The sequence below is a fragment of the Pseudoliparis swirei genome, chromosome 21 (genome assembly GCF_029220125.1).
Source record: "Pseudoliparis swirei isolate HS2019 ecotype Mariana Trench chromosome 21, NWPU_hadal_v1, whole genome shotgun sequence".
Classification (NCBI taxonomy): Eukaryota; Metazoa; Chordata; class Actinopteri; order Perciformes; family Liparidae; genus Pseudoliparis; species Pseudoliparis swirei.
The window spans coordinates 9,673,504-9,699,108 of NC_079408.1; the positions used below are offsets into that span (position 1 = coordinate 9,673,504).

General features: G+C 43.0%; 2 protein-coding genes across 2 annotated transcripts in view; both read left to right on the forward strand.

Moving 5' to 3' along the window:
* Positions 1–1,105: 1,105 nt before the first annotated feature.
* myoz2a (myozenin 2a) lies at positions 1,106–8,301 on the forward strand. Its single transcript, XM_056443116.1, has 6 exons — positions 1,106–1,254; positions 2,145–2,234; positions 3,071–3,237; positions 4,482–4,626; positions 6,941–7,124; positions 7,895–8,301. Exons 2-6 carry the CDS (start codon positions 2,153–2,155, stop codon positions 8,091–8,093), a joined length of 777 nt encoding a protein of 258 aa, XP_056299091.1. The 5' UTR covers positions 1,106–1,254; positions 2,145–2,152; the 3' UTR covers positions 8,094–8,301.
* An 8,597-nt stretch (positions 8,302–16,898) lies between these two features.
* LOC130211798 (inactive ubiquitin carboxyl-terminal hydrolase 53-like) overlaps positions 16,899–25,605 on the forward strand; it is a 30,631-nt gene continuing 21,924 nt past the window's right edge. Inside the window, exons 1-3 of the mRNA XM_056442798.1 lie at positions 16,899–17,272; positions 23,912–24,543; positions 25,429–25,521. Of these exons, the coding sequence (XP_056298773.1) occupies positions 24,400–24,543; positions 25,429–25,521 (237 nt within the window). The 5' untranslated portion in view covers positions 16,899–17,272; positions 23,912–24,399. The remainder of the gene's footprint in view (positions 17,273–23,911; positions 24,544–25,428; positions 25,522–25,605) is intronic.

Sequence of the window (25,605 nt, forward strand, 5' to 3'; positions counted from 1 at the left end):
AATTAAAAGGGTAAAGCGCAATGCACATAGCTATTAATATTTAATGTTGTGTATGGGGTTCCTAGTTTTCTTCATGCATTGCAGGAACTCGCTGCTTTTAACATCCGACCTTAAGTTCGAGGCGTGCTGCAAACTCAACCTGCCTTCCTTTATTTGTCTGTGTTATCAAGTTAAGAATTAAATTTGAGGTAAATTCAATTTAGCAAGGTCAATTAAAATATGGTTACTGGATTATAAAGTGAGTGCACCCTATTTGGCCTTCCCCCTATATCACATGATGGCATTTAAAACACATAGTATCTGATTGGCCTGTAAGGCCCTGAGGGGGTCATGTTCCCACGCTTTATGTCACTGCATATACTTATTGTTAGCTGCGCACTACAATCCAGGAGCGCTGATGAAGACAACCGCGGCTGAAACAACTGTATTTTTTTTAACGTTCAAGCTTTGTCAGTGGTTTCCAGGAATGACCCTCAGGTGCTTTGAAATTCATTTAGATGTGCAACGTTGCGAGATTGCAACAGATTATTGCTCTTTGTACAAGCAGTTTAGTCCAGTGCTTAAATTCTATTGACCTTTATTTTGCCATAGATGAAGCCCATTCTCTCAGGCAGTCATGGTGACTAGAGAAGAGGTGAACCCCAGCGGGCCAAGCAGGAATAAAATAGACCAGTGGTTCACGACCTTGTCTAATCCCTACAGCAGAACTAATGTCACCCTTTCATTGACTCATAACTTTTTCAAAAGGTGTCTATTTGATTATATTCTAAATTTGATTTTATGTTTGAATCCTTTATCATCTGTTTTCCACCATTTATCCATAATGTATAGCTACAGCGACTGCATCAACTTTGACCTCAAATCGTTTTTTGGGGGGATTTCTCAGCCTCTTAATTAAGTGCAGACATACGCGCCCTAGGATAGTCCTGGTTTGAAATCAGTGATATTGATCCTCCTGCTACTGGGAGGAAGATAGATAGCTAGATGGAGGGCAAAGCGAGCAGTGGTGACATTGCTCTAAATTTAGTCACCCTTCTGCTTGTGAACTAAATACCAATGACAACACTCAAAGTGACACCCACCCACCCACTCATGCAGTCACTCCCCACCCCCAGTGCCGGGGAGCACGAGCACGAACACCCACAAGGGTTGCACTACCCAGTCTGACCCGCTCTCCTCTTACCTTTCTCACGTCCTACCCTGAGGAGACAGACACAACTTAAGACTCCGCCCAAAGAGGGTCCTTCCGGACAGGTAAGCCATCACTCGGGCCTCTCCAGAGGTGTGCTGTTGAGTTCTAACGTGACACTTCCACTTTGACTCAAGCATGATTCTCACAACCACCTTCAGTGTTGCCCTCTTCATCTCCCTGTCAATCAAACTGCTTGCCTCGTCTCGTGTTACCGTTTCTCCGAGATATTTTTTTATTGTGTTTTTGATCCATTAAAATCCTCTTGTCTTATTGCTTGGCATTTTTATGTCAGGAATAGATGGAGGGCAAAGCGAGCAGTGGATTTAACAGTATCTTACGTGCATTTTTTGTTTTTGTTGACAGTGAACACAACTTATAGTATTCTGAAGTTGTTTTTGTTGAAAATTTAAGTAAACTTTGAACAAACTTTCCTTTTATCTGCTGAACCAAAACAAATCATGAGTGACTTGCTTGGAATAGACCATAAAATGCTCCTTTCTTCCACCAAGAAACTTTGTGACAGGAATTTTGGATCGGAATGAAACCTTTGTGTTGTGTTCACTGACACCTTGGTGTAAACCTCCGTGGGGCTATTTCATCCTATTTGTTTGCTGTGACAGAAACATGTTGTCTATCTGTGTCTTTTCAGCCCACTTGGGTAATTTCAAACATATTGATTCCCAGACCCCTGACACAGCTGGTTGCCATGTCTGAAGAGCATGTGGTTGGCGTTTAACAGCCCAAGGTTATTTAACTTTGCCCTTTTCACTGCCCCAATAAATCCTATCTGCTTCGGTGGGTCTTTGTCCGTGGTCTGGATGCTCGATGTCGGCCAATCGATGGCCGACATGCTGCCGTGTTGTCCTGCTTTTGTGTGTCATTGTACGATTGAACAGGTTGCACTGATGGGATTTGTCTCCTGTGACTTTTTGCGCCACCGCCGTCTCCCCAGGGGCAGCCATGTCACAGTTCTCCACCATGACAACCGGGGAGCGGAAAATGCAGGCGGCAGCGATCTGCAGGGAGGTTCTAGCCCAGGAAGGTAGCAATATCATTTCCTCTTCACTTCCTTGTTTTCCAATCCCCCCCTGACCTCTCAGTTTCTCTTGTTGCATCCTCTCGTTGCTCCTGTTTCCTTCACACCTGCTCTCCTTCTTCTCACATGCTGGTCCTTCCACGCTCTTACATCCCTGTTGCGTCACACACGTCAACATAGGCATGGATTTAACACCACGACTTACAGTACACATTTAATTCTCAGTCATATACATTTTACTGTAAACGCCAACTCACCCTGCCAGACACACTGGACACTGCCCACATTCACTTTGGTATGAGTCCACCATTTGCCAGTGCAGCAGTTGCCAACCCTCCCTTTTATGACGCTGACTATAAATAGGTAAATGAATACTTTTATGGACCAAAGTAACTAATCCCTTTGTCGTTGTCCTTTGAACGTGCTATTTCAGGGACAAGGACAACTGTGTGGATGGGTCTGAGGGCTACTGACAGCTGAAAGATATTCTGGCAAATGATGCGCCTCACACATATAGGCCTGTGACATCTCCGTGACCAGCATGCAGTAGCGAGCACGTGGTTCTCACCACAAAACAAGCACTAGACATGAGTAGATTACGAAAGAAGATAATTGCTCATTCATCATATTGGCAGGAGTACCAAGTCAGCAGTGCATGTAGAGGGCTTTTGTTGCAGCAGTTTTTCTTTCTTTTGTGGGAATATGGAAATGTTCAATGAGGTTGGATAGGTGGTATGCATGAGAAATTGAGAAATAAATGTGTATGGTCTGAAATCAGATCAATTTAAGTGTATATTGTATACACAAGCCTTTTAGTCTTTCGTATGTCTTCCTGTGTCCAGACATAGAGATGGATCTTGGGAAGAAAATAAACGTGCCTAAGGACATCATGCTGGAGGAGCTGTCGCTTGCCTCAAACCGGGGCTCCCGCCTCTTCAAAATGCGCCAGAGACGCTCAGAAAAATACACTTTTGAGAGCGTCCAAAATGAGAACAACAAACGGCTCAATGTAAGTCGAAACCATGTGAATGAATACGCTTAAAGAAATACGCTTTTTGTATCAAGTCACAGCTGTCTACATTGTTTGTTCCAGGAGTAGTGACACCTTTTTGGGAAATACACAGAACCCCTGTGTTGCCAAGAGTTAGGGGAGAAGATCAATGCTACACACAAGTGTATGCGTTAACTGTCGAGCTCAAGGTCAATTAGCTTAGCATAAAGACTGGAAGCAGGGGGAAACACTGCCACACTGCGAGAGCGTGTTTTCTTCAAGCACCTTTATCCATTTCCCCCTAATCTTTTCCCTGCATCATTCCAAAAACACTCACACAATACCTTACATCCTGACAAAGTATATGTGGGAAAGATTAGGCTCTTGAAGTGTTTACTTGGATCGTGCCGTAGACGCTTTCAGTCTTAAGTAGCTTAATTAATGCCCTTTTGTCTTTGGATGGGCAGTGTTCCAAGTCAGCGTTTTCTTTTCCCAGCGGTGCTAATCTTAGCGTGGCCTGGTCACAGATAAAGCAATTAATGTACCAACGCTTTCAGTCAAATGAAAACAAAAGTTAAACTAACTAAGTTTCTCTTTATTGTATTGAATTAATTAGCAACACTAGTTATATCCTCTTTCATTAACTTGTGTGGTGACTTGTGTACTTATTGCCCTCATGAAGTCCATAGATAAAAGAATGATAATGCTCCATGGAAGTTTTTCGCCTCATCTTTGAAGTGAGAAGAACTCGCTTCTCTCTGGCTTGTTTATTGCTTGGGGCAACAGAGGGATTTTGTTTCAAGTTGTCAACATTTCCTGAGGAAGTCCTGGAGTAAATCATCATAAATATCCTTCAGAGGGATGAAAGCTGGATGCTTGGGCGACGGTATATTCTGTTCCAGCCAACAAAGCAACGTTTCTTGTTGAGGAAAAGTGGACACACAGGCACAGTTTATGTGCCTCTTGTTGGTGTTGGAAAACATGTCAAATTGAGGCTTGTTAATTGCTTTGAGTTTACTAATAACGGCACTGAAAAGTGGGGAATGTGGTTTCACAAAAAATTAGCAAAGCTACTGTACCACAGATTTTATTTGCATGCAAAGTATGAACATTTAAATTTCAATAAATATGTCAGAAAGATGATGTTTCAAATGATCTTTGCCATCTGTCAAAAAAAAGAACCCAGAGTGCCATGAGATCTCTCAGATATCTTAACTAACTTTTCTTTTAAGCTCAACTCACGTCTCGGATCTTTCTTTTAGAACATGATCGTTTCTCAAACTGAAAATGGGAGTGCCACGGACCACCACGGCGGCGAGAACAACGTGGATGTTGACCAATCCCCTGCTGTGCCAGCTGACACACCAGATACACACACGATGCCAAATGCAGACGGCATCGCCCCGGGTAGGTGCTAATAAAACAAAAAGGACCCAGAATCATTGCAGCAGTGATGTACTGTAGCGAAGCTAGGATCGACAAACCAGATGACCTCAGTGACCTTACCGCACTTTCCATTCATTACATTATCACAGGTTTTGGCTTCATTAACATGCCTGGTATATTATTAGCATACTGCACTTCCTCTTCAGTTGTTCCTTTATTGTAACACACTGGATGTACAGCTCATGAGATTGTATGTTAGGGATGTGAATCTGTTCTCCACAATGCACTGACTGTTCCGTGTTTTGATAAGGATTGAACAGTTGTTTATTGTTTGTAGTCACGCAGGCTTTGATTATGTCGGAAAACATTTTCTATTTGCCTGCAATCTGCAGGCCGCCAGCAGAATAAGATTACACATTTGTATTCCCCCTCTCTCTCTGCCTGTCTGCTGTTTTTCTATCTTAATCTCACTCCAGTTTCATATCTACTCCCCCAAAGTCCCACAATTATCTCACTCTCCATCACCTCTTTTTTTTAATTTTATTTTTTACCCCTCCTAAATACAATCAGCTTTGAACATCTTTAACATTTTTTTGAGTTTTACCCACGGGAAGTGTTTCCTGTTTGCATCTTGTGCCACAGATAACATCAGGTTGGCACTCACATCCTCCCTTGTGGCTTAATTCTGCCCAGTGGACACAAACCCGATACTGATTTAGTTACGAGTGCCTCTGCGAAGGGGTAGGGTGTTATTTCTAGAGCTCAGGACCAGACACCAACCTTCAGTGTTTCAATGAAGTCACTCCAGCCTTTGCAGAAATCAGGCCAGAATGCATTCGCTATAAAAACTCTTAAAATAGCACTCATTTACCCAGAGGTGCATGCATACTCCTGTAGATAGATAGATAGATAGATAGATATATACTTTATTAATCCCCAAGGGGAAATTTGTCAGTAGCAGCAACACAACAACACAAAAAAAAAAAAAAAAAAAAAAATATAAGAAGGGTAGGGCAAGAGGCAAACTGTGAACTGTGCCTGAGAGCCTCATAGCGGTCGGCATGTTCTCCTCCTCTCCTGTGGCGGCGAGGCAGCGTGAGGAGACGTCTGTACTGTCCCTGTGTCCCTGGGAGGTGTGGGTGGTGGTGTTGTCCAATATGGGTTGTCAAATTTCAACACCTCACCTCCTCCCCCTCACCACCCAGGTGTTCTGCTCCTGTACAGCCCAATGTCATAACCAGGCGATAATGTTATACAGTGAACACAACATTTAGCTTAAATAATACAGCAGTTGGCAGATAATATGCTGAAGAAATATGATAGAAGAAAGTAGAAACAAAATGATTACTATTATGACAATGGTGCCATGGGTGTTGATAAAGGGTGACTTGTGTGCATTTGTATTGTTTTGTGCCCCTTTCCTAAAAGAAGAAAAAGCTTTTTTTTGGGAACCCACTCTCATCTGGGCGCTCTCCCACAAATAGGAATTTAGCCAAATGTTCAACCACGAGAACAGAAATCCTCCACACGATGTTTTTCAATAGATTTCCCCCAAATCTGTAAACCTCCCCACGGGTCTGTTTGGTCTCTCTTGCTTCCTCCTCAGGGCAAGACATGAAGTCAGGAAGGGGGTATTGTTCATTGTGAGAGGTTTGGACGTGACATGACGCCCTGTGTTATGTAATGCCGGAGCTAGTAAGCCCCCCTGAGTGAAGCACTGGGTTTGAAGGATAGTGCTTTGGATGGGCCTCTCCCATCAACACACATAGACTACGCAGGGAGGCATACATGTAGGCATGCACACACACACACACACCCCCACACACACACAGAGAGGCTGCCCCTTAATTTGTTTCGTTTTAACAAGGAATTAAGGGCAGAACCAGTGGAAGGTATTAGTTGCGCACTTATGTATTGATACAACAGTATATGTGTGTGTGTGTGTGTGTGTGTGCAAGAGGTACATTTTTCTGTAAAAAATAAATAAATACCAAAATACCAAGAAATCAGATGACGAGACATCAGCAGACCGTATGCACTCCTACTCACATTTGCTCATGACCAGCTGACCGTTCTGTAATCGTTTCATACAATAGGAAAACAAAGGGAAGGACCAGCCCTTTTTGGACAACTGTTTCTTTGTTGCTCAGTAGTACTGATAAATTTCACTTCATTACTAATCACATGGTGGTAAACGCCCAAATTTGACTCCAGAATGGAGTACATTGAAAATAATGAAATGGGAATTTGGAGATGAAAACACTAATGCGTGCTGTATATTTGGCATGAGGAAAGCCTTATTATCAATCTCTATCTATGTTGCAAACCCACCCAGGGTACGGAGGTCCTTTGAAAGACATCCCTCCGGAGAAGTTCAACAGCACAGCTGTACCGAAGTCCTACCACTCGCCCTGGGAGCAGGCCATCATCAGTGACCCGGCCTTGGCTGACATCCTAACCACCCAAATGTCTGAGCCGGAGCCCAGACCGGACCTACCCAGATACAAAAGTTTTAACAGGTAACAACAACAACCTGTTGGACAGCAAGTCAATCATACAATAAAATGATCAACAAAAAGGTGACATTTGAAGAAGCAGACACATGAAAACATGCCGTATGTGACTCTCTGCAAAAGGTTTGTGATGATGGTAAATGTTTGACTGTGGTAGCACAAGTAGAAGAAACTTATAAAGTCTTAGAACTGACTGAGTTCATTTCTTTTGTTACCTTCGCATTGAAAATGCGGAAGGTTATGTTTTGATCGCCGTGTATTTATTTATTTATTTGTATGAGTGTTACTCGCATAACACAAAAAGTATTAAACCGAATCGCATGAAATTTGGTGGGATGATTGGTTAATATCCGGGGACCGTTTGATTCGATTTTGGGATCAATCGGGTCAAAGGTCAAGGTCAAGGTCATGAAAAGGTCAACATCTTCTTTTTACCATAGCACGGCCAATTTTTATCCAATTGTCATGCAACTAATGCCAAAATGTTCATAAGTCAATGCCCAATCTTGTGATATGCGAAGGTATGCGCTCTACCCAGTGCCCATTCTAGTTTAAAACTGTTGCTGTTATTTCTAATGCACACAACTGCTGAGTTGTACTGTCCTCACAATGTACGAAAGATACTCCCCACTTAAAGCAGCCATCTTTTAGAATATGTCCTCCGGTCAAAGCCTCTGCTCGGCTGTAATTAGTTGCATCATTTCAAATGTCAGTGCAGTCCCTCTCATCGGCACACGACGACTACTGTTAAAACGCTGTCACTCCGTCACCTCCAGGGTGGCGATCCCGTTCGGCGGTTTCGGCAAAGCATCCAGACCTGCCTCCGTCAAGTCCCTCCTGGAGGAACCCCCTCCCGACCTACCTCGACCCTGCTTCAACAGATCTGCCCTGGGGTGGGTGACGACCGGCGATCCCGTCCGCCTCTCTGCTGTTTCCCTTGAGCCTGTGCTCATCCCTGAGTCAGAGGACCTCTGAACCCATCATGAGGTCACACAGAGAGAGGCTGTCTTCCTTGTTGCTGCACCAGACGTGAAGGTGGGCGGGGCGACGTCACCAATGAATCATCCTGTTCAGTATGCAGAGCCACTGCTGGAATAAAATGGAAGTTATTGTAAATTAATGTGCATAGGAATGTTTTATCTTGCAGACAAGTGTTAACGCAATAAAATGGTGTAGAAGGCAACACGTCTGACATCATTCTTTCATGCTTTGAATTCCCTGGACATGGACACACATCTGTAACATATTCCACAACATGACCCCAGGTACTACTTTCACAGGGAGTTGGTCAGAGCGCCACAAAAGGATCACTTGAGTGAATGATGCTGTGCTGTGTGAACGTCGTATGCAAACCCATCACTTATCGCATCGTGTGAGGACCCAAAGATACATGTGAGCCACTGTGAGACGCCTCAAGGTTACACCGGCTGACTAATCAAATCCGGGGGGGTGATGGGAGGGCAGCTTGATGAGCTGTGCCCACTCCTTATCTATTGGTCTGTTTATTAATACTAAGGAAGCGACTGATTGAAAGTCACCAGCAGAAAAACAGAGTTCAAGATTCAGCCTTGTCTTGAATTTCAAGTAATTGTGTACTTTTAATTCTCATTATCTTTAATTCAACAATGTGGGAAATATAGCCACAATTTAAAACACACGATAGGTTTTTTGACGGTCTGCAACACGTTTGCACATCTACTACAGCTTCTAAACCGACAGTCATATTTAAATTACTGGGGGGAACAAATGAGGGAGCGTAAAAGGTGAAATGTTTTGCTGCTCTTTTACAGCTCTTTTCCGTTTCCATCATCATTCTTGTCCTGTGTGATCATTTGAGTGCAAGGATGAAGCCAGAGAAGAGCAAAGCTATTCATCTTTAAATTGTGACCACGGATTAAAAGTGCTTTGACCTTTTGGAGTATTAGGTTGCAGCCAATAATTGAAGGTTTGGTGTAAAAAAAATTCAATCTGATAGGCAGATAAACACTTGATACAGGTCAGTTCAAGTGTATCTCACCTTCATTTAAGGGGTAATCTTCAGAATTCAGAGTATTACTTTGTGGAGTAATGTACAGATAATGAAGTCACTCTCTCTCTCTGTGTGTGTGTGTGTGCTATAATCAATAAAGTTGGCCGCCGGTCTCCACTGCTTTCATACTGTGGTTACGGCTGATAACCACGTCGGAGCACCCACCCTCATGTTAACACTGTTCCTCCGTCAGCACTTCAGCCTCAGTGCTGTTACCCCCATTAGCTACGAGCCGTCGCCATGTTCAGAGCCGCTGATGCCCCAAATCCTTCAAATTGGGGGCATCTCTTAAAATGTCTTCAAAGATTCTCTCCGTGTCCTTTTTTCTTCTTCTTTCTTACACTCTCAGCCACATTTGTTTTAATAATAACAATAAAGAAGATGCCACTTTATCCGGCAAATAAATTTAGTGTAACTGTTCATGTGAGCTCTGTTTTAGGACATCACCTGTCTGAGGAAAGGATGCATTCAATGTTTGTAAAAGTTATCTCCCACTCCTCTAAAAAGGACCTCGTGGCCTAGATGCCTCTCCGATTTCCCTCGGCCATGTGAGTAAGTCCAACATCAGCATTCCTCGCCTCTGTCGGAGACCCTCTGGAATGTGCAGCTCCTGTTGCCACTCCCTTTTTGAGTCCTATTGAATTCCTCTTGCCGGCCTCTTCAGGAGAGCGGTGTGTGCAGCATCTGACAGGGCCAGTAGCTCTGCCAACACCACAGTCACTATTGAGCCGTGTTTATCAAGGGTAGGCATGAACTTCCTTTGAACTTTGATTGTAGCCATTACCAAAAAGCAGCAACAGAAATATTATTGCCAGGGACTGTGAGTGTAGCTGGTGGGAGTGTGGGAGCCAGACTATTCGATTATTGTCTCTAACTGCTACCAGTTTCCCCGGCGTGTGTTTACTTTGGCATGAGATGGCACAGCAGGCCCTGGACTATAGGTTGGCCAAGTGCTCGGACTGACCGCCCCGTACGGAGAGGAAAAAGTTATTTGCAATCTTGTTGCGTACTTGAGCCAGAGACCTGTCACGCGTAGTCCTTGTAAATCGCTGTGGATAACAGCGTCAGGGAAAGTGAGGCGATAGCCCGGTGGCGCCTCACTGAGTTCAAATGCATGGCAATCCTTTTCAGAAGCGCTTTTCGAGAGGGAGAAACTACACACAAACACCTGCTAGGAATATAATACTGGAGTGACCACTTGTTACGTCACAAGGAGCCTGATAAGAACATGGGATGGGAACGTGACAGGGCTTTATCGTGTGTGTGCAAGAAGTGAGAGGGGACATCAAAATGGGCAAAAATGTCATCGTTCATCAAATGTGTTGTCCTCCGTGACCTCCGTCAGTCGACAACTGAGCAGCTGGCCTTCTGCACCTTTGTCAGCAGTTAACAATGGACTCTGCTGCTGTTGCATTCACTGTCATGTTGTCGAGCTAAGGTCCCTCGGCTCTCCATCTGCACACACAGCACCTCACTCTGAGTGTGCAGCATGCTGCTGCTGACACGTACAACTGCTAAAAGGTTGAGCCACACGACCGACCGATACCCATGAAGCTTTTCTCCGAGCGTGCGCAGGTCGGGTGAGAAAACAAAAGTGTCTGCAAGGAGACATATGGTTCTCTCCAAGGTTTCAGCAGACGGACACACTTTAAAGTGTTAAGTTAACGGTTAGATTGTAGGTGGAGTTCATGCTCAAATCATCCACCAGAGATGTTGAAAATATGGGATTAACTTTGTAATATTGGGTTGAGGTGACCTCCGGAGATAAATAAAAAAAAATGGCTAACGGGGTGTCAGAGTTTTAGCGCGTCGTTTTCGTTTGATGGCACCATGGGTCCGCCCACAGTCTGATGGATGTGCACAGCAGGTGGTAATCCTCACAGAAGTGGAGATAAACCATCCCAGGGGTCAGTAGGGTGGTGTTGGGTTGCCGATGAGGTGATGGGTAGGGTGTCGGGCCAAACATTCCACTCGCAAAATGAGGTGAAATGACGCAGGGGGTTGAACTACGTTTCGCTCGGAGGACATTTTCAATCCATGAAGTGCCAGCATGGGTGGGCCTGCGCTGGCGCACGTCTATCCACAGACAACGGTGTGTGCGTGTGTGTGTGTGTACATTTTGTTGGGGACATTTAATTGGATGGGATCATAAGTTGAACGAAGCAAGAATGAATCTCTGATCTCTTCTATAAATACATCCATAGAATTATTTTTGAGCAATGTGCACTCACTTTCATCAAGTTTAACTGCACAGACATTCGTCACAGTAGAAACTTCTTCATGGAACGATGCACACAGCTAGGTTAGAAATGAACCTGTTTGGGCAAATGAACATTCAAGACTGTGTTCCTGTTTACTTGTAAAAGCCCTCGAGACCAATTAGAGCGGTGTTCTCTCAGTAATCCAGCTGCTGGCTATTACCTCAGGGGGCTCATCTATAATCCTCACTGGTCAATATTTGTTAACCTCTTCTCTTTTGATTAACAGTGAGCGAAGAATTAATAACTTTCAAGTGCTAACACGACTAGTAAGTAAACAAACTGTAGCACGGAGACCTTCCGGTGAAAAGCAAAATGCTCTTTTCTCGTCTAAAATAGCTGGGAAAGAGCAGATAATAGCTTTAAATACCGTTTATGTGACTATAAAGGAAACATACCCTTTTTCAGGATGTTGCCAGATAAGAGAATTATTAATGTGCCTTATCTCAGTCAATGAAGGGTATTACTTTCTCTAAAAGACAGCACTGAGGCAATAGCATGCTTTCGCGGTGTACTGCAGCTACCACGGATACGGCAAACACAGCAGTGAAATATATCACAGTCACCCCTTTGGCAGCTCTCCAGAATTAATGTAACATGGTCAATTGCCAAAAAATGATGCTTATGTCATCCACTTTTCTGCAGTAAAAACAATGAGCACTCCTACTCAAGGGTCAGAAAGAAAATGTAAATTACGACAAATGGATAAAATGTAGATTAAAGGCACACATATGAATCTTTAAGTCTGAGTGGACAATATCTCACCGGTTTATATGGTTTGCTATGGAATGCACCCATGCTTGGGCATCTTTCCGTATTTGTGGAATTAAAAAGTACTAATGAAAGCACACAAATACCATTATATAACATGAATAACATATTAACATGTTAAGAAGACTGATTGTTTTATCCAAACAGTGATTCTAATAAACTGTTTTTTTTGCACGTATTTTGAAATTGGACTGCAGTGAAATTAATATACAGATATCGCAACCAATAAATATACTGAAAAGTAGTTGAACAAAAAGTCCTCACCAAGAACTGCGACTGAGTTTATCTTGGGAAACGGAAGAGGAAAGGGGGGCTTTGGTTCCACAAAAACTAGTAAACACTGGATTTTAATCCCCAGTTAAATATAGCAGGGGTTGCTTCAGAGGCATCGCCTCCCCACGGCCCCCATTGCGGCGTTCGAGCACGTCTAATCTCTTATGTAACAACAGGGCATTCACTGCTATGTGGTTCCTCATTAGTCGTAATTCAATAGCAACACAACAAATGGTGTTCGCGGAAAACGTAAAGCGTTTCTTTGTTCAGCCATTCCACTTTGTGCAAAAGGTGACAAAAAGTCATTTTCGAGCGGTTGGGTTGAGTAACCTTACCTACCTGAGAAACCTTACTCTGACAGGAATGTGTATAAATGGATGAATATCCCATATGTGTAGGTGCTCATGTGCATTACCAGGACATCTTCTGTCCTCATATTGCTTTTTTGAAATTAGTATCAGCTGATTTAATTAATTATTTATATTTCCCATGACACCTCAGGCATCCAGGTTCACGTGGTCGTACCCAAACATGCTCACAATAGGGCATTTATTATTACCCAGGCTGAGACAGGAGTAGATTAAATTCACATTTTGATTAGACACTTCAATTTTGCATTTGTAGATGAGACCAGAGGTAGAAAAAGCCGTAGCTTTGTTTATTTACATGTTTATTTTATTATGCTACATGTCCATTCTCCATCAGAAAGTGTTTATGGATTTGCTTCTTGCTTTGTGATTAATCTGATTTATTTCTAATATATTTTTCCATCAGGTAGTTTTTGACTTAAAAAAACCACTCTGAAGACTTTAATATAAAATGTTTTAAAGTTGTACAGTTGTACAATTGTTGCTCCACTTTCCCTTTGAGTACAGTAAGTATGGATTGAAAAGCCAGACAACAGTGCTAAAAATATCCCACTTCAACTAGCACAGCACATTTGGGGTGAATTGGAATGTAGCTACCCAGTGATCCAATCAAGATCATCGATGAATCGAACAGACAACAAAAAAGGCATTGGTTACTTGGTGGCTGGAGAGAAAAAGCAACATAAAACACAACACATTAAAAGTAAACGTAATCCCTCAAAGTTGGTATGGACTAGTCTTGTTGTTAGTGCTGTTGAAATTATATAAAAGGTCAACACAAGCACAGAGAGGACACAGGTTTGTCATGTAAGCTGTGTTTATCCGCTGAGTTCAGCAGACCTCCTGCTGTTCATTGGGGTCTTTTTCAAGGTGAGAAGTCAGGGCAATGGCACCAGCTCTCAGCGGGGCGTTCACTGTCTCTCTGCAGAGCTGGCCAAGTCTCGCTAATTCATCATAAATGAATATGCCCTCCACAACAGCATTAAACCGGTGTTGGATCAGTGGCTCGCTGATTGGAGTTCAAGATCTTACATTCGGTAAAGTATACATATAATCTGATTAATCTTACTTTGTTGCTATAAATATCGCGAAAAAAATAAATCATATCCAAAATCGTGTCCAAAAGTCAATGAGCCGCTGTTTTTGCAGAAGTCATTCAAAGGGCATGACAGCTAGGCAATGATGAGGTCAGTGCAATACAGTCATTTTTTAGACTTTTGGCTTCGAGTAAGGCAGATATGCTGACAGGGCGCACATTGTCAGATTCTGTGGCTGGATTGCAAGCTGTCCGCCGAGGTCACAAAAGAAAAGTTTACATTGGTGGAATGTGTTATAGAACAGATCTGTTCATGCTTTCTGATCCATAATTTATAGGGGGTATTCACATATTCAGTGACAGCACTTCAAAGAAACGAGGCCTACAGCCATGGTGGGAATGCCCAGCATCATAGTGTGAATCTCTCTGTCGGCTCAGAGCACCACATTGAGGCAAAAATCCTTTTTTTGAAAAATAAGCAACAACAAAAGAAAAACAATTATGTATTTGAAAAATTATATATATGTATACTCTAACTGTATATATTTCTGAACGTCGACCCTCCAGATTGCCATATTTTAGTATTGGGTTACGGTAGATTTTTTAAACCGAGACCATTAAAGAGCACATCACTCAAAGTGATTATTACTACACCAAGAGAAAGCATTGTATGTTCCTCAAGGAAATGTGTGGGAAGGGAAATGGCATTGTCTCCTTAATGGGCCCTTTCAAGTACTTCCTGGGGAAAGGCTGAACCACTCTGATGCATTGTGAACCCTCGCCACACACTTGATCATTGCGTACCGTTTCCTCAGCCTTAATGAGTGACTTTGCCAACTTTTTTTAAAGAGAATTCTTCCATTTACACCAAGTCTTTTTGGACGTGCCACCTTGTTTTAGGGCAGGGGGGTCAAACTCATGTTCACCGTGGACCACATCAGCATCATGGCTGCCCTCTTAAAGGGCCGGAAACACTTTATAAACACCTCAAACACATCGTTAAATAACTCTCTTTGCATTTGATTATTGTTTATTTGAGTGTAGAAATATTGTACATAAGAAAATGTCTCTAATATTACGACATTAATCCATTTAATTTGAAACCTTCAAACTAAAAGCACGGGAAGTTTTTCTTCTGCGCCAGTTTAGGAAGTACAACCTGCCTCAGGAGCTGCTGACCATGTTTTACACCGCAGTTATAGAGTCTGTTCTGTGCACTTCAATCACTGTCTGGTTTGGATCGGCCACCAAACTAGACCAGAACAGACTCCAACGGACAGTCAGGTCTGCAGAGAAGATCATCGGTGCCAACCTGCCCATCATCCAAGACCTGTACACCTCCAGAGTCAGGGAACGGGCAGGAAAAATCACTGCAGACCCCTCCCACCCCGGACACAAACTATTTAAACTCCTCCCCTCTGGTAGACGCTACAGATCACTGTTCGCCAAAACCTCGAGACACAAAAACACTTTATTCCCCCTCGCCGTCTCACTACTAAACAATAACCCACTGTAGCATATATATTTATTCCTGCACTTCTCGCACTCTCCACTTCTTCTGGCACTACTGTTTCACAGCTACTGTATATAGCCATTCCTCTTGTATATACTTTGTCACTTTCTAAAACTTCTTAGACCGTTGCACTGTTTTGCACTGTTTGTTCTGTACTGCACTGTTTGTTTGGTTTGTTCTGTATTGTATTGTGTTGAAATGTATATTTTGTGGAAGCACTGAGAGACACTTTACCAAGTCAAATTCCTTGTTTGTGCAAACTTACTTGGCCAATAAAACTGATTCTGATTCTGATTCAATTTCTTTAAGAAAAGGTGATCACATGTCTTTCAAAGCCGCCAGAGGCCACATAAAATGATGCGGCGGGCCGAATTCGGCCCGCGGGCCTTGTGTTTGACACCTGTGTTTTAGGGGATCCACAGAAGGTGACACAACACTTGACTGATACTTCGTCGAATCTCAGTAAACATTGCAAATAAATTGGTCAAATAATAACTTAAACTGTACTAAACACAGACACCCACACAATTAATTCTGATTTTAATAGTTACAAAGACAAATTGCCTGTGTGAGAAAAAGTGCTGATCCCTCCTCCATAGCAATCAAACAAAAGCAACCGGATTATCTGAAAAAAACATGCACGCTTGCATGGTCATGTATAATTAGGACAACCCAGGATCAATGCATGAGTTAAAATTCATTGCAGTGGGTAAATTGTATTACCCACTGCAAATGTTTTGGGAAATAAATTATCCAAACATCAAATATATCATTTCTTATCTCGTAATGATATATACCCATACAACAAGCCATCTATTTTGGAGGCAATCCAAACTACTTATTTCAATGATATAATCTTTTCATATAAACATGTGGTCAGCTTGCTGGGGGGCCTTGAGCCGTGAAACACGATAGGGTTGTTGCACGAATCTCTTGCTTCAAAAGGAGGGAGGCACGCTTTAATTGCACATCTCTCTCATTGCTTTCTTTATATAACATGATCGGGCAGATGGTGAGAGCCTGACATCACTTTGCTCCGTTCTTACGTGTTAATAATCATCAGGGTTATAATTGTCATCACACTGCTCGGGTGTACCCACACAGGTACATGTGTTTACCCCCCTCTCAGTCATAAATAAATAAATATATATATATATGTATATACATATATATATATATATAATATATATAAATAATATTATATTGGGTAGTTGCTGGCTTTGGGACATTTGTTGTGCAAAAGAACGAAATATAAACTCTGAAGTGATTTCCCCCCCAGGTTTCAAAAGACAAGCTACTTTTAAAGCAATGTTTAAGGCGCCGATGTGAACTAACACTACGCACTCTCAAGCCCTAGCTGCACCATGAAGACACACTATCGTGTCTGCCAGCAGTGTTGCCGCTCTGCAAGTGTGTGTGTGCGCGCGTGTAGCTGTGGCAGTAGAGTACAGTAGCATGGCAGACTGCAGTAAATACACTGTTGAAGAGGCGGGGTTTGACATCTCCGCTCCGAAAACATCTCTAATCCAGTATTTCAGGTGCCGAAGTCGGCCGAGCGACCATTGTTCACTCCCGCCGCGCATCAAGCGAACTGCAGCAGCGCCGCACGCCTCCGAGGAATAATATACCGCGAGCGGACCGAGACGGCTGCTGTGTCCTCAGTGAGAGAAGAAACACTACCAACAACAGAAGTTTTAGCAGCGGAAACACTATACTTTCTTCTTTCTTTCTTTTTGTTGTTGCGGGTGGTGTTTTTTTAGTTTCCAGCGCCTGTGCCTTGGAGTAACGTGACGTTTGAACCAGCGACTCCTTCGGCGTCTCCGTCTCTGCGAAACTCAGCGACAATACTTCCAACTTTCACTGGATATTACCGCACTATCTGGTTATTTTTGTTTCTGTCTCTGAGGTGAGTTTTTCTTTATTTGAAGTTGAGATAGTTCTTCAAACTTTGCTAGTTTTTCTATTGTTGTTTTGAAAGCGGAACGTGGTGCGGAAATGTAGTCTTACCTGGAGCTCAGGTAAGTCGGAAACCAGGTAAGGCCTAGCACTAGCTGCTGCTGGTGGGTAGCTTTAGTTAGCACAGGTGTCGAGTCATTAATACCGTGTAAATGTGTTAAAAACCACCAAAAGACATGTTTAGTCTTTTTATTTTTGTATTGTTCATTTCAACCTACAGTACAAACACTCATATTGAATTATCTTTTCAAAAGTCGTCTACAGTCGCTTTGTTGTTGACCGCTAGTTAGCAATGTGTCTAGTTTTCCCCGTTAAATATATAAAATGTGTCGCTAGCGTAACGAAAACGAGGCTGAAGCGACCACACTCCTCTCGTGTCCAGTTTGTATTGCCACGCCATATCCCCACGGTGCGTTCAAATGCGTATTAACTGACCAACACGTCAAGCTTTCCCTCTCGTCTTTTTGAGGTGTCGTGTCACTTCATGATTTAAGCCAAGACTCTTGTTGTGTATGTTTTTGGGGGGGGGAGTTGTGGACTGAGAGGTGTCACCTTGCGTAATTTTAGTTTTGCACACCCTGTCTTTATATCTGGACAGAACATTCACAAGCTTAGAGGACAGCTCGTTTGCTGACGCTCGTGAACGCATCTTGAGAAGACCCCCCCCCCCCCCCTCTCCTCTCTACGCAGCACACCTCATGTCCCGTAAGCACAGTTTTTTTTTTTTTTTAAGAAGTTTATTTCAGGGACAACGTACAAAAAAACATTAGTCTCCGAAGAGAAAAGATGCATTGCACTAGGTTATAGCTTTTGCTATTTTACACCTCCAGTCCCTTGTACATACAATACAAAATAAAACATACAATGTAGAACAATACAATGAAATACGTACGATAACATTAAAAATAAAATAGAAATAAAAAACCCCTACGGTCAATGAGCCTATTTACACAGGGGCCTGTGGTGATGAAGCAGTGAGATCATCAGCTCCCCCTGTATAGACACCACACACACTCATCCTTTATGTTGATGGTTGTGGAACATTTCCTCTAGGACCAAGATGGCAAACTAAATACGGAAACATGCTGAAGAACCAGTTTAGACAGTGAACCTTCTGTCACCGCTTTGTTTTGCAAGACTTCTTGGGAGGGAGTGGGCTTTGTTTGCTCAATTTACTATGTCTGGTTTCGATGACGTTATACACACTTGACTCAGGGGTTTGCATCTTTTATATTTAGTTGCAGTAATTTACCAGTGAATAAATAGATGTAGGAGAAAAAAATGAACATTTGTCTGTGTGTGGGTGGGTGGCAATTCCAAAAGTGGAGAGGAGGATGTTATTTTTCAATCAGATTCTTTGCAGAACCTGTGGGTTTTGTTCCCCCTTTTTCCACTGCAAGAATAATGGGTGACTCAGCGTGGTGTGGGTGACCTGTTCAGTTTCACAGGGTTGAATCCGGTCACCGTGTGCTGGAAGGCGGCATGCCTTTGAGCAGGAAGCCCACGCAGGAAACGACCGCTGCATTGTTGCCTAAAGGCTTAAGCCATGTCTGCAGTCCGCAGGGAATGTTACAGTCGACTTTCACAGTTTCGAGTGCTTTCGCATGCAGGGTCATGTTTTATTGCTTCTCTGGGTGCTCGCGGTGACTATTTGTGCGTTGTGGTTTCTCCAGACTTTCGTGTGTTTGCCCAGTCCCAACTTTTAATTGAAATAAACCGACTGATGGAAGAACTGTGGAAAGCCAATGCATTAAATCATAGAAAATTGGCACATTGTGTCGACAGAGAGGAAGTGAAGTAAAAAAAATAAAAAAAACACAGACACTTTACTTCATTCACCACTTTAGAAGAAGATCAGAGATAAAGTGCAACTCTGAGTGGGAGACATCTGTGAGACTTCACTATACAAATGTGACTTTGTTCCAGTGTTTGCCATACGAGTCAGACATCTAAGAAATGTGCACCACCGCATCCAAAATATCTATATTTCCATGACATGGAAAATGGACACATTCATTTATCACAGGAAGTTATTTTTAATTCAGTTTGGGATAACTAACTAACATAAGTACACTTTTATAACAAGTTTGTGACGACGCTTCCCATGTCATTTTCAGATTCAACCAACGCCCCACAAATCACCGTTGAAGAAAGGGTGAACATAATTTGTTCTGCATAAAAGTCAGCATCTTATAACGTTGGTTTGTTGGTTACTCTAGCAACTCGACAGTTTAATTTTAGAGTCGAATAGCATTTTACATAAAAGAGTGTCTGTGTGGACCTCTCAAGTGTAGGCGGGGAAAAGATAGATATCGCATTTCTCAACGTTCATAGGTCACAAAGTATGACTCGACATAACTCAAACCACCCGACTGAAGGTAAACATGCAATTATTCACAAGTTTCTCTTGTCTAGAAATACAAGATAAAAGGACGCACAACACTGCGCTCCCACGGCAGTCAAAGTTGCGGTTGAGCGTAATTACCGAAGTAAAGTCATTCATCAACAGTGGGTCAGAGTTGAGGAGTAACACGGGGGAATGCTCTTAGCTGTCATGCAGCACGATAAGTCACCAGCTTCAAGGTAAGATATATTGATCTGCATTAAGAGAGAGGCATGGAGTACATTAATTCATCTCAGTGTCTCAGAAGTCGCAGAGAGGCTGAATGGTTTCCCGTGCAGTCGGGCGAGATTTGTTTTTCATCAGGGAAAGGGAAGATCACAAATGTGTTTAAAGGCGATGTATGACCTATTGGAGCTTGTATGCATTTCTGGTGTTTGAGAGAATTGTCGTCATCGTGAAGGGTCGTAGAAAATGAACCCGTGGGCTAACTTGTTCCAACAAAGGCCTCGTCGGACACATCGATCGTGTCTTCCTTTTTTTTCCTCCATCTTGCAGACCCTTGAATTCCGTTGACTCGATTTACCACGGATTGATCCATCAGCGACTCCTTTCATTACCATACAAAGCAGATCAATTGAATCCTTCCTAATGAGGCTATCCATCAACGGATCACTAATCGTTAGATGAAAGCAACGGGCCCCCTACGCCCTCACGCCAAACATGCCCACATCTCACCGACTCCTTCGGCCGATTGCTCCACGGCGCTCGTCTTCGCTCGGTCCCGATGACGAGGAACATGTCAAACCCGGACCGTGCCTGACAGTGTGAGCAAGTCTTTGTTTATAAAGGAAGACTGGACTTCCTGTCCTGGTGCTGCCGAGAGACACAGTTAAATGACGTCTTTGTTTGGCTTGTTAGTTTGATGTCATCGAGTATACAAGTATTCACACTGTGCAGGCCATGTCTGGTTATTTTAGTAAAGGATTAACTATCTACACAATGACAATAAGTTGATGCACTTGATGTTTGTCCTATTATCCGCTATTTCAAGTGGTGCTATTTATGTTTCCGTATGGTGCCTGGATTGTGTATCGATTAACTCCCTGGATTTGAGTTTTTGCTGCAGTCGTGACCTCCGGGGATCAACCCATATCATCTGATGTCATCCACACTGCTCTTGGTTTCACAGTGTTGCATATGGCTGAACCCCACTTCTTTAATGGGTTTGTGAGCCACATTTAAAACCCATGCTTGTCTGGGCCATTTGTTATCTCTCAATTGTCATATACAGGGTTCCTACGATCATGGAAAACCTGGAAAAGTCATGGAAAAAAATAAAATCATAAAAGTTTGGGGAAAAGTCATGGAAATGTGTTATAATTACATGTTCATTTACGCCGAGTTTGAAATAATTATGTTTTTTTTAAAGAAAAACGCTCAAAATATAAGTCGGCGTACGCTCTCAATTCGCAAAATGTTCTACCTTTTTTTATGTTTATACCGAGATTTCAGTTTGGTCATGGAAATTTGTTTTAAAGTCATGCAAAAGTCATGGAAATCCATTGGTCAAAATGTGTAAGAGCCCTGCATATAAAAGATCAGCGTTGAACAAAAGAACTGACTATCAAATGAACATAAACCCAGAGGGTTAATAAACCAAACAAATTGGCCAAACCGGTGAGGATTATCAAGGGTGTTAACAGACGTCTGGGCTTACATGACGTTAACCTTGCTTTGAGACAATATTGTGACCAGCCGGTTTAGTCATTTTCTCCACTTAGGTCTATAAACAAGGAGGCCAATCTATCACGTCTGCATTCAGCTAAAGTTAATTATGCGGAACGGCAGCACATGACATGCAGGAGAAAAAAAGAAAAGCTTCGTATCGACTCGGACTACTTCCAACTCTTCATACTTCATCTGTTCACTTGCTCTCGGTATGCGCCACTTTAACCTCTCCGGATTGTAACTCGGCCAGTCCGTGTCTAAAAAACGTGTGCCTGACCGGCAGTGCAACATCTCCACGGGGCCGGTCACATGACGTTACCAGATGAAGAGTGTCATGCTTAATCGGATAAGCCTGGAATGTCATTTTAATTTCTTGTGGCGAAAAAAAAAATCAGTTTGTGGGAGACATGTGACCACGTCTTTAGCGATGGCCCCGTCATATCACAAAGGGAAATGAAATAACAGTGCGAGTAGTGTTTGTTCTTGTTAAGTAAGGGCGATCATGTCAAACGGATATTATTTTCATGAGGTAAAAAATTATACTCTTTGCCCTCAGGTATTTGAGCATAATCTTTTCAGGAGAAGATTATGTCATTGATTTGTCGTCATCCAGTGGCAATTCTGCTGAGACTAAAAGACGGCATGTTTTCAAGTGGACCACCATCATGCTAATAATCGTTTGATGTCCAGAAAGACGGGGCCGCATTTCCTCTTCTCGTCGTCACGAGCGACCCCGATATATGCCGCGGCTCGATGTTCCCTCGTGAGACATACACATACTGCCAACGTGTCGGGGCACGTGACGCCGTCGGGAAAGGTGGGCCTGAAACTAATCCAGGAACGGCAGCTCTTAAGCAACCGTGAGCTTAAGCGATTGCTTTGGAATGCTGATTGAGTCCAGACACGACGTGCAGAGGCGACGACCCGCGCGCGTCGAGTTCAGTCGCGAGAAGACGGCTGTAAACTCTACGCGAAAATACTAAACTTCAGGTTGCACTGTTCACCTGCTGTACGGCCACGCTGTTGCAACAGCATCATCCATTGTGGATTCCTGAAATACCGTCCGACCGGTTTTGGCTGAAACTTGTTGCGCTGCTGGAGAGTCTCGGGAGGGAGGTTTCATTGTTTGTGCTAAGTAGGGCAGTATGTATTTGTTTGTGCTCTCCCTGAATAACACTGTTTGAGGTTTATTCTTGAAGGTGTTGAGGTCTAAATGAGGCTGACCATGAGGGCCACACAAGGAACTATTGCTCATTGTTGCTCCTTTGTTCTTTCTTGTTGCCCGACAGGACGTTTGCTTCGCCGCAACTTCAGTTTTCATTAAAGACACACAGCAAGCGTTGTGTGATTTACAATGACATGAAGGAATATCCCAGACATGTCTTGATGGGCATATTAAAAAAGCCCTGGTTATGTACCATGTCCCTTTTGGGGCATTCACTATTGTAATAACCTAGACACAGCCTCCGTTGTCCGACTGAGCACAAACATATTCATCCATCAAGCCTCTTCCAGGAGACGGTGTTCAGTGCTGCTTTTACTTCAGTGGTCTGTTGTAAAGGCCTCCACTGCTCACACAAAACAAAACAAGATAGGTCGAGCCAGCTCTCTTTTGTAGTTGAGTTCAGAAAAGAATGGACACAAAAGAAACTTGAAGCACTATTTTATGTCTTAAGTTTAACATTTCAGGTCTCACAATTCTCGCGAAAAAACGTGACTGTTTAAAACACATTGCAGTGCAGCTTTTTGTAACAGGGACACCGCTGTCTAGTGAATATAGAGGACCGATAGAAGATTCTAATGTTTCAGGTAAAACAAAGATTCTTTTTGTTCAGCAAAATAACCATTTAGAACCACTTAACTTTGGGCTCTGGTTTCTGCTGACACGTATTTATCGTTGGTTTTATATAGACTGGATTATTGCCTTTCAGTCTGATTGAATATTAAAGGGTTGGAAAGACTGGTCGCCGGCGATCAATATTAAGAGCTGGGGAAGACGTGTCGGGAGTGAATGGAGACCTTTTAATGTTGGAGGTTCCCTCCTTTTTTGCCGGTCTTTGCAATAATCATGTACTTGTACAGAATGAACATGAGCTCATTTTAGTTGCCGTGTTTATACCAAGTCTTCTCCAGGTCGACATAACCTCCGTTTTCTTCAAATGTCTCTCGGCTGTTGTCTTCTATTGTTTAGGAAACTGAAATCATTTTGTCTGCATGTTAATGTGCAACTTCAGCCGGGGGCCCACTTTAGTTTGACACGCCTCCAGTGCAAAGGGTGTTTGTAAAAGTTAATACATAAGCTTTGTTGACATCGAACCCAGATGGAGCAGAGATATGAAGTCTTTAGTCTTGGTACATTCCAGTAAAGATAATTTCTTCCCGACAAAATGTTGTGTGTCGAAAAAAACAAACAATTGAACATAGTAGAAATCAATAGTGCTCACAGAATAGAAACTAGCAGCAAATGCCAAAAAACTCCATGTCACCCTAAAAAGATGTTCTCCTTTTCCAACGCAGCCCGGCCGTGTTTCCTGTGCAGCCTGGACGAGTCTTTGCTATGGATGGACCTCTGAGAGGGACCATTGAGTGCAGCTGCACATCTTAAATAGCATCAGGACCATGTGGCACAATTAGCTTCCCGAGTCTCTTCTGACGCGTTTGTGCAGAGCCAGACGCCAGGATGACCGTGGCGTATAACTCCATCGTCAAAACACATCTCATCATCAGCATCAGACCGCTGATTATCAAAGGCTTCCCGAAACAAAGACTTGGACTGTAATCTGTTTTGTGTTGGCCTTTTTTACTTTTTTTGTTTTTTTAAACACATTTTTTGCTGGGTGGCCTTTTATGTAGCAGACAAAGTGAACGGATCTTCTACATGAGCTGCAGAAATGGACTAGAAACCCATGTGTGACAGGGCAGCCGCTGCAACTCGTGGAATAACTTAACGCCCGACTGTCGGGGTGTCACTCCTCCACCTGTCTGAAGGCAGAGCCCTCTCTCCAATGGCATGGGTCAAGTTCTTCAGGAAGCCGGGGGGCAATCTGGGGAAATCGTACCAACCGGGGAGCATGCTGTCTCTGGCCCCCACCAAAGGACTGCTCAACGAACCGGGCCAGAACAGCTGCTTCCTCAACAGTGCCGTGCAGGTAGGTGTGTCCTGTTGATTTGGTTGTTTTGTCTGGATACAATTCAACAGTTGCTGAAATTAATTATAATCGCCGTTATCAATACGGTGAGCAATGCATGTCAAATGGTATTAAGGAGGTTTCTGTCTACTTCTTTATAGGCTTTATTTAAACAAATCAGTATGTGTAGGCATATCTTTTTAAGAACCATAATATGTAACGGTTTATCATTTGATTTGTTCATTTCTTTCATTATTAGGATCTAGGAGCACTCTGCTTTGAGCTTTATTGGATTAAATACAGTTTTCTGCGCTTCTCCACTTTTTGTTGAGTCAGTCCAAAGTGATGGACAGTCTGGCATTACCATCATTAGACAGAATATTTCAACTATAAATTGTACTGTGCAAAAAAAACTAATATTAGTATGAACTGTATTAAGTGGTGCTCTTTACATATATTATTTTTTGTATTTATTTGGCACTTGTTTATTCAACTTAATTCGTTTCACTTATTGCCGTCTTCCACCATGAGCTGGACACCACGTTCCACCCGCTTGTCATTATGACCGCTATTCATTTAGGAGTTTTAAAGCTTAGTCACCGTCTTGTTTTTTTACTATTGGTCGACTGGCGAGTTGGTTCATGATTGCAGACAGAACCACAGGGAGGTCACTCGCGGTGGCCGTGACTCAAAGGGCGAGACAACCGATGAGCTGGTTGAGGACGATCGTTACCCGCGGCGTGGTTTTTCCCCTCGCCGACTCTTCTTTCTAATGACCTTTGAGACTTAGTTCAAATTTTTTTTTTACACCTGGTATTTGAACATGAGATCCTTCCCACCTAAAAGATGCTCTGACGTCATGTTCGGTGTAAATCGTCACGGTAACCTCCTCTTTCTCTCGTGTAGGTACTGTGGCAGCTGGATATCTTCCGACGCAGCTTGAGGCAGCTACCTGGTCACTTCTGTCTGGGAGAGTCCTGCATCTTTTGTGCACTAAAGGTAGAACGCAACCACAAGCTCGCATTACGGTTGAGTTCCTATTTGTCCTCATGAATGTGCCAACTGTTTCCCTCACATATCTGG

Bases quoted from the DNA above. Each gene is read 5' to 3' on its own strand.
- myoz2a (XM_056443116.1), top strand. From the start codon at position 2,153: ATGTCACAGTTCTCCACCATGACAACCGGGGAGCGGAAAATGCAGGCG. The intron at 3,238-4,481 runs GTAAGTCGAAAC...TCTTTCTTTTAG, and splicing joins AGAACAACAAACGGCTCAAT to AACATGATCGTTTCTCAAAC. The intron at 7,125-7,894 runs GTAACAACAACA...CGTCACCTCCAG, and splicing joins AGATACAAAAGTTTTAACAG to GGTGGCGATCCCGTTCGGCG.